We start from the raw sequence: 10002 nt of genomic DNA on the forward strand, positions 1-10002 counted from the left end.
AATAAATAAAATCTGAATTTGTTCTTACTTGCTTGCCTGGGTAAATAAAGATTTTTTAATTTTTTTTATTTTCTTTTTGAAAACCGATACAGATATTTTCCGATATCACGTTTTAATGCCAATATCGGCCGATAATATCGGTAGGCCGATAATATCGGACATCCCTAATTCCTATGTCTGTTTGGGGGTTTTGATGCACAGTATTGAAGGTGCATGGAGACTGTTCATGTCTTGTATACAGTTTTTCATAAAGAAAAAAAAGATATACATACTATGTTTATATACACTTTTTTACTTTATATAAATTGTAAACACAAGAAGAAAAAAAGTAGCTGTATCTGATTACTGCGGTTCGTTTCTTGTAGAAACTACAATGAATTAGTTATGTGTTTTTTTGTAATCAGAGTAGCGTGCAACCCATGTGACCCATTCCTCCCCTACTCTGGTGTGGTACAAAACACAAGATAATGAGTCGCCGACTTCTTCCAAAAAAAGGATACGGTCTTGTTCGAGCGAGTACGCCTCGGCAATCTGAAAACAAAGAGGAGGGAAATAATGAAACAATTTGAACTTGAACTTTGACAGCAGTTCACACAGCGTGTGTTTGTCGAGTATTGCCTTGTCTCCATTGGCTATGTGCAGCATGGCCGGGGGTTGGCCAGGGTCTAGCATGGTATAGTGTGGTTGGGTTTGTGTCTCTCATTGCGTTTCTTGTAAACTATCCTGTTGCTAGGCAACCTTTCAAAATTCACACCATCAACTGTGGTACACAAGCTAAACCATGATGACACAACAGCCCCAGCCAGGGTCCAGCCAGGTTATGGCCAGGTGCTTAAGACAATGGAGACGCTCACTGTCCGCCAGACAGGCCACAGCGCGGCTAAACCCTGGCTAGTGGAGACGAGGCATTAGTTTGAACAACAGTCAAGTGACATGACAAAACTGATGCTTTCGGGGACAGCATTGTGATCTGAAGGAATGCAACCAATGCCAATCAAACCATGTAATGATCGTAACCATGTTTAATAAACGCAACTGAAAAACACAGATGTCCAATGCCAAAAATCCAATAAACATGAAGGTTTTAGTCTATTCTAAGTATTGCTGACTGTATTGCCTGGTTATCAAACAGCGTATTAGGATCCTTAATTAGCCAGAGAGGAGATATAGATCACATGGCAGCTACATACCAGGGGACAGACATCCTGCTGACACCAAGTCACATGCAGCAGCTTATTATGGGGTGCATTAGTGTGTTTGTGTGGCGCTATCTAGCCCACACAGGCACACACTGGACTGTACTTTCATGTTGGGAAACCAGCATGATCATTGTGTTATAGGACACGTGGGGACGTTGTTAATCCATTTTCTCTTAAATGACGATAAGATAGCAAAGCTGAATGACATGCCTCTTTTAAGGTTAAAGTTTACTTAGTAGGCTACTCATTGTATTTATTTTATCTTTAACACATTCTGAAGAAACATTCAAGATCAAACGGTCAAAGTAGGTGTTGCAGATCAAATATGAATTAAGATCCAGCGATTGCATATCCTATTTCTTGCCTAAAATGTTGTCAGGAACATATTTTAGGGAACGGTTTAGGTGGAAAAAGAGAAAGTTTATGAGCACAATCTGTCAGTCGGAATCTGTGTACATGTAAAGGTCATCGGTTTGAAAAGGTTTTGGTCAAACATTTTAATGTTGGTACTCCATGTTCACCAGTATCTAGGCTGAATATAAAGTACAGTCAGAGTGTAAATTTGGACTATGTATTGTTTGCAATATTTCATACCCCATTTGTATGCACTATTCACGGTAGAGTCACCTACGCAATTGCAGCCACACACTTTGAAGTATTACACCCCATATAGACCTTTTCAGAAGTATTCTGTTGCTATTCTGTTGCTAGAGGAACATCTTTGGCCCCTGTTTATTTCCTGTCAGCAACTGTATTAACAAACATTGCAATAGGAAATCCAAAGGGGCCTATTTAGAATGTGTATGTTGTCAAGTTAGAAAGCATCTATAGAACTCCTTGGTTGCACCTCAGGTTAGCTGACAACTAGCATTCAAGTCCAACAACTGTGTCTGTCCCTCCTCTACCTCTCTGTGGGATAAAAACAATATCTGGGTTGTCTCAAACGTGTTTATTCCTACAGACAAGTTTATAAGGTTCAGATGGATAATAATGCCCAAGTATGGGTCTACATTCCTCAATAGACATGAGAGCCTTTGGCCATGTGCTTGCTACTGACACTGACTAGTACAACTATAATAAAAACGAATAAATAAAAACATCCTTTTTTATCGTATAAAGCTTTCCTTCTTGTACTATAACCAAGGTCTTGGCTGCCTTTTACTTTGTTGTGTGTCCGAGTATAGAGTTATCTGTAACGTTGGGTATCTCAACACAAGTCTCATACATATGCTGCACTTGGCAAATTAAAGTGATTGGGATCATTGGCGCATTACAACATTTCCTTGGCAAACGAGTCTGTCACTGATTACATTGGCCTGGTCTGAACATGGGGCTTTGATGAGTGGCAGCATTGCCTCTCCTTTCCTTTCAAAGGGGGTCTGAGGAGGGCCTTCGCTCCGTGGTGAATGAAGTTGGCTGGGAAACAAAGTCCACTATGAGCTACGAGCAGCACAGCCAAGCTAAAGATTTAATATTGTCTTAGTTTAGCTAAGAAATGAATGTTCCATGGGAGGAGCATAAGCTATTTGACCTGGTAAAGTGTGTATGTATTTATTTGTAATAAAGAAAAAAGAAACATTTTAAATCCTCATAATTGAGCTGAATTTATTTAAGATCTAACACTTGTCTTTAGATCATGTGTGTACTATTGAAATGCTATTGTGTTTCCTTGCATATCCCTCTGAGGAACACATACATGTAGGCATGTCGCTCGAGGTGCCAGCGCACAGGGTCAACCCCCTGGAGCGGCTCAGGGAGGGAGTGTGTGACCTTCCAGTGACGGGACCTTGCTCTTTTGAATATTTCATACAGTACACGGTGATCTGATTAGACAACAATAAACAGTGGGAGAAGGGAATCAGTGGTGCGATTCCCTCCCTCTCTAAATGCCATCGAGGTGCCCTTAAGCAAGGCACTGTAACCCCTGCTCTGACTAAAGATGCAGAGGGGTTGTGATTGCACTCCGCATCAGCAAGAAGTTATCTGTTATTTTATTTATTTATTTTTTTGGGGGGGGGCTTTCTGTATTTTTTCACCCATCCCAATTTAGTTGTTATGCCAATTCCCTTCCAGGTCGTTGCGCGCATTGCCCCACTGTCAGCCTGGGGAGGGTGTAGAACTACCACATGCCTCCTCCAATACATGTGGAGTCGCCAGCCGCTTCTTTTCACCTGACAGCGAGGAGTTTCATTGGGAGAATGTAACGTGTGCAGAGGTTCACGCTATTTCCCCCAGATCCCCTCCCTGCTGAACAGGCGATCCGACCGACCAGTAGGAGTCGAAGTTTACAATGACCAGGACACATACCCCACCGGCTTCCCACCTGCTAACACTGCCAATTGTGTTAGTAGGGACGACTGACCAAGCCGGAGGTACCGCTGACAGCTGGATTCGATCCCAGAGTCTCTGCGGTGGTAGGCGAGTGAAAGATGTTATCTGTTCTTATGTACTGTTGCTGAAATAGAGCTAGCGTGCCCAGTCAAACTAGCCTTGGTAAAAGAAAGAGAGAGAAAGAGAGAGAGAAACAAACAAACAAAAAAGAGAAAGAAAGAAAGAGATAGAGAAAGAAAGAAAGAAAGAAAGAAAGGATAGAAAGATAGAAAGAAAGAAAGAAAGAAAGAAAGAAAGAAAGAAAGAAAGAAAGAAAGAAAGAAAGAAAGAAAGAAAGAAAGAAAGAAAGAAAGAAAGAAAGAAAGAAAGAAAGAAAGAAAGAAAGAAAGAAAGAAAGAAAGAAAGAAAGAAGGATAATCAGATAAAAGAGAGACCCGCCCAGGATTAAATCTCCAGAGGAAGACATTTAGCAAGACAGACAACAGCCCTCAGGACCTGGACACAGAGAAATAGTAGCTAGTAGATATGCATGTACATGCGGACATAGACCCATTGGAAATAAGAAGGTCTTAGTGGGTTATCCAGGCATTCATCTCTTGAGCTCTCTGTGCTTTTTATTATGTATTTCCATGTTTGATGTGTAATTGATTTTGTACGAATGCCCAAAAAAATCTAATCTCCTGCATGCATGCACACAAATATAGACACACATGTGACATATTATGTCACAAATATAGACATAAATAAAAACCACCAACTGTTGGACTAAATACAGTATGTGCACATACTATCCCTGAGTTTCAGAAAACTGGTCTTTCTCTCTCTCTCTCTCTCTCTCTCTCTCTCTCTCTCTCTCTCTCTCACACACACACACACACACACACACACACACACACACACACACACACACACACACACACACACACACACACACACACACACACACACACACACACACACACACACACACACACACACACACACACACACACACACACACACACACACACACACACACACACACACACACACACACACACACACACACACACACACACACACACACACACACACACACACACCTGGTGCAGGGACTGTGGCAGTAGTGTGTAGTCATGGTGTTCTCCTAGGGTCTGCAGAGAGGCCAGTAGCTCAGGGCTGGGGCCACTTCCTAGAAACACAATCATTATAGTTACATAATAACAATGTTATCCCTCAAAACACTGTGTTTCAGTCAAAGATGTTTGGCTTCTGATAAGCATTAAACAGGTGCTTCCTACAAACACACAGCACATTACAACCACACAATCATAATGGCAGTAGCTAAGGCAAAAGGTACACTTATCAATGTTCTCTTCATACTCAACAGCTCAGAGCATAGCGGTCCAGACAAAACGACATACTGTAAAGCCTGGAATTACATAATCCAGTCTTATTGGTAGGGGTGGGATGATACAAGTAACTCACGATACGATACTGTTATTTGGCCCTCGATAACGATAATATCACGATACACAATATCTGCGATAATCGATATATTGCAAGAAATCACATCTGCATCTACGATACATCGCGATATCTGTGTAAATGAAGAAGAAGAAGAAATACCCATTGATTATTATTAACTATTAATTATGTCCCCAACGGAAAATGTTGTTACCATCTGCAATAACAATATATATACATCATCTGTTTTATCTAATAAGATAATGTTTTCAGTCTGTTCACCTCATTCCAATCATTTTTATTGCAGTAAAATGGGATTGTCAAGCAAAAAGAATACATTCATTCACTGCCCAGTTAACAAAAAATAAGAAAAAGTGAAACTTAAGCTACAATTTGGTAAATAATGGTTAGTATTGTTTATTAGCAAAGGATCCCCACTAGCTGACGCCTAGACGCCAACTAGTCTTCCTGGGGTCAGAAACAACATTAAAACATTACAACATATACAATTAAAACATAATACAATTAAAACATAGCAAGACGTACAAACACAACAACATCAACAAACAAATTATATCTAAATATATAAAAATATAAGGTAACATAACATATTGCATTACCCAACATTATCATTATTGGCTCACATGTAAGATCTTCATTTCTTTTTGAAGCTTGCTACACCTATTATGTCACGTATATGTCACTTGGAAGACAATTCCATGCCCTGATAGCCCTACGGTATATAAAACCGTTCTTTGCATACTGTTAGATTTTGGATGGGGTAGAATAATCTGCCCTCTACTTGCCCATCTGGTCAAATACATGTGCACATTTGAGCTGTAAATAATTTCATCAGAGAGACTGTGAGTTGTGATGACTTTCTAAAAAAAAAATTGTAAAAAAATTGGCAGAAAGTATTTTCTCAACATTCCGCCATTTAAGACGTTCATGCATTTGAACAACACTAGTCCTACATGAGCAACCGAGAACAAGCCGTGCTGCCTCATGTTGTACCACTTGGAACCCAAGTGGTACAGTAAACAGCTCTAACAGCTTTAACACTATAGTTACATTTTCTTTACATAAATCAGCGTTGTCAAGATATACACATGGCATGTGACATTAGCTGATGCTTTAATTTTTTTTTATAAAGAAACACTTTTTTTACAATTCAGATGATCTTAAACTCTGTTTGTTGGGGAGGGCTATCGTGTGGAGAAGATAGTGTGTCTGTAGCACCGTGACTGAACCCGCTCTGTGGAGAAGATAATGTGTCTCTAGCACCAGGACTGACCCCTCTCTGTGTGGAGAAGATAATGTGTCTGTAGCACCAGGACTGAACCCTCGCTGTGGAGAAGATAATGTGTCTGTAGCACCGTGACTGAACCCGCTCTGTGGAGAAGATAATGTGTCTGTAGCACCAGGACTGACCCCTCGCTGTGGAGAAGATACTGTGTCTGTAGCACCATGACTGAACCCTCTCTGTGGAGAAGATAATGTGTCTGTAGCACCATGACTGACCCCGCTCTGTGTGGAGAAGATAATGTGTCTGTAGCACCATGACTGAACCCTCTCTGTGGAGAAGATAATGTGTCTGTAGCACCATGACTGAACCCTCTCTGTGGAGAAGATACTGTGTCTGTAGCACCATGACTGACCCCGCTCTGTGTGGAGAAGATAATGTGTCTGTAGCACCATGACTGAACCTCTCTGTGTGGAGAAGATACTGTGTCTGTAGCACCATGACTGAACCTCTCTGTGTGGAGAAGATAATGTGTCTGTAGCACCATGACTGAACCTCTCTGTGTGGAGAAGATACTGTGTCTGTAGCACCATGACTGAACCTCTCTGTGTGGAGAAGATAATGTGTCTGTAGCACCATGACTGAACCCTCTCTGTGGAGAAGATAATGTGTCTGTAGCACCATGACTGAACCCTCTCTGTGGAGAAGATAATGTGTCTGTAGCACCATGACTGAACCTCTCTGTGTGGAGAAGATAATGTGTCTGTAGCACCATGACTGAACCCTCTCTGTGGAGAAGATAATGTGTCTGTAGCACCATGACTGAACCCTCTCTGTGTGGAGAAGATAATGTGTCTGTAGCACCATGACTGAACCTCTCTGTGGAGAAGATAATGTGTCTGTAGCACCATGACTGAACCTCTCTGTGGAGAAGATAATGTGTCTGTAGCACCATGACTGAACCCTCTCTGTGTGGAGAAGATAATGTGTCTGTAGCACCATGACTGAACCTCTCTGTGGAGAAGATAATGTGTCTGTAGCACCATGACTGAACCCGCTCTGTGCCTCTGATAACTGATAAGGTCAATCCAGGGATGGTGAAGCACCAATCTGTCTTTGTGTGTGTGTGTGTGTGTGTGTGTGTGTGTGTGTGTGTGTGTGTGTGTGTGTGTGTGTGTGTGTGTGTGTGTGTGTGAGTGTGTGAGAGAGAGAGAGAGAGAGAGAGAGAGACCAGTTTTCTGAAACTCAGGGATAGTATGTGCACATACTGTATTTAGTCCAACAGTTGGTGGTTTTTATTTATGTCTATATTTGTGACATAATATGTCACATGTGTGTCTATATTTGTGTGCATGCATGCAGGAGATTGTGTGTGTGTGTGTGTGTGTGTGTGTGTGTGTGCGTGCGTGCGTGCGTGCGTGCGTGCGTGCGTGCGTGCGTTTTTTTATATATATATTAATGTGAGGTATATTACACATTCACTCGAGGAGTTTGATCTCATGGAAGATAAGCTTTTGTAGAACCATCTTAACCCATGTGTAAATCCCAATGTTCTGTTTTACTCCAGTGTTTTTCAAACATTACCAATGTAAACAAACCTTTTACAGTCACAAAACATAGCAAATTCAATTGACTATTTGTATCTGTTGTCTGGTGTTAGTCCTTGTATCCAGAGCTCAGTCAACCAACAAGAGAATGTCTCCATTGCTATTTATGTTTTTTGGGGTTACCCGTGTTTATGTTTGGGCCTTAAAAGATGCCACCAAATAGAGCCGTGAGGCCTTTCAGTGATTGAATGACATCATTACAATGTAGATTACACCATCATTAGCATCCTGCGTTTCCTGTCTCCCTGGGGGTCCAACACACACAACAAATCTAACTATAAATGGAGGAATCTCTGTCTGTCTGTTGTCTGTCTGCCCTTCGTCTGATTGACTTCACACTCATCACATGTATAGGGAGGTGTAGTCTGACGTCACTGGTTGTTCCACTCGTATAGGGATTCATCATTGGGAAAATGGATTATCTGCTATTGTAACAATTCTGTCGCATGGAAATTGAAAAGCTTTCCATTTTTGCACAAAACCAGTTCCCTTCTAACATTATTGTTTAAGCATTTTTGGTTGAAATACAATTCGACGATTTTTTTTATGATTAATTTGCGAATATTTTCATGTTGAGCTATAGATTGTGGATGAATACGCACAGAAAGGTACACCATGCAAATGTCTATGCTTTATTTCTTTTAAACGAGACGATTTAGAAATGGGCAATGGGGAAATACATTGCGTTGGACAGAGGGTGGAACACGAAAAACGGCAATGACGTCACCACTACACCTCCCTATTGACAAGGACTCAAGGGAGTGCAGTGTTGAGTGTGAAGTTGATCGGCGTAGTGGTTCCAGAGAACGCCGCAAGCACACATACCCAGGAGCCAAGCAATCGGCACACTCCGAACAGGCACGTGCTCTGAACCGGCAATGCACTAGCATTGTAAATGTCAGACAAAAGAAATAAGGAAACATTTATTATACCTAAGGCAACGCCAGCGTCTCCCCCCTCCTCTCTTGGAGCGGTCCCGATGTCGGGACCTTTGGGGGGACTGGTGTTCTTGTTCCCCATCCTCTCTGTCGCCGTGGCCCTGTTCCCTGGGTCGACGTCTCCCAAAGGCTGCTGGGAGAGCCCGCAGGGGTCTGGTTCCCTGGTTACCCTGGTTACGATGCACGTCGTTTAAGAATGGGACCTCCCTGGAGGAGAACAAAACAAACATCATTGACATAATGTATTATGTCTATCAGGAAGTTCTTCTTGGAGGTTCAAGGTTCAAGTTGTGTTTTTGAAACCAACCGCCACCTGAAACCACCTGAAACTACTCACTCTTGGGGTCTCTCAGCTGGTCAGAAGGCTCGAGATTGCTAGGGAGCAAAAGACCACTGCACTTCCGCGTTATATTGAGCTCATGGAGGAGCTACAACCACTTAATGTCAAGGCTCTCATCCACATGCATTCATTTTCTCCCCCCGTTCTCTCTCCCATGATTTCAGAATACCGGAAGTGTTGCGGTTGTGCGTCTATCGCATCTCTTGGGTGGTCGAGGAGAGATAGGGGTTCTGAAGTGCCCTGGCAGAGGCTGAAATCAATGACAACAAAAATAGGATTGTGGGAGATGCGGTTCTTAGTATCGGTGGAGATTGTTTTGTTGCTAGGCACCTTCCCTCTTCCTCTACCTCAGAGACTTGTTAGAAAAAATAATGAACACGTTTTTATAGAAGTAGTAGGTAAATTGGCAGCTACGTGGCGTAGTGGGCAAGGCACTTGCCACGAAATGCTGGAGACGCTGGGCTCGTCAGTTCGAGCCCAGCGCTCCACATTTGCTTTCAGTTTAGCTGGTCGTATTAGGGGGTGGGAAACTGTGATGGGTGGGATCGGGCGTTGTGGACAGCGACTCCTACAGGTCGGTTGGTGCGCCTGCGCAGTAGAATCAGGAAGTGTCGGGGCAGCGTGAGCCTCCCACACGTTACTCCTCGACACTGAGAGATCGAGCTGCGCAGGTGAAAAGATGCGACTGCTGTTACCTCAAGTACCGTAGGGGACTTGTGCTATGTATGACTTAGTCCACATTGCAGCCGGCTTGTGGGAGGCAAGAAACAGCGTCCGTGACAGGGGAGGGTTGAATTGGATGATACGAAATTGGGATGGGAGAAAATATAGAAAATGGGAGAAAAAGTGGATAAAAAAAAAGAAGTAGTAGGTAAATTTAGCCACTGTCATTCTCAGG

The 10002-nt window shown here is 42.5% G+C and overlaps 1 protein-coding gene across 2 annotated transcripts in view; it reads right to left on the reverse strand.

Annotated features, from left to right (window-relative positions):
- cnstb (consortin, connexin sorting protein b) overlaps nt 1-10002 on the reverse strand; it is a 63573-nt gene that overhangs the window by 47845 nt on the left and 5726 nt on the right. For both annotated transcript variants that reach the window (XM_084315403.1, XM_084315404.1), the window contains exons 2-4: nt 8759-8971; nt 4613-4701; nt 501-531 (exon numbers count right to left, since the gene is read on the reverse strand). In XM_084315403.1, coding sequence (XP_084171529.1) covers nt 501-531; nt 4613-4701; nt 8759-8846 — 208 coding nt within the window. In that variant the 5' untranslated portion in view covers nt 8847-8971. The remainder of the gene's footprint in view (nt 1-500; nt 532-4612; nt 4702-8758; nt 8972-10002) is intronic.

The sequence above is a fragment of the Notolepis coatsorum genome (assembly GCF_963971535.1).
Source record: "Notolepis coatsorum genome assembly, chromosome: 5".
NCBI lineage: Eukaryota > Metazoa > Chordata > Actinopteri > Aulopiformes > Paralepididae > Notolepis > Notolepis coatsorum.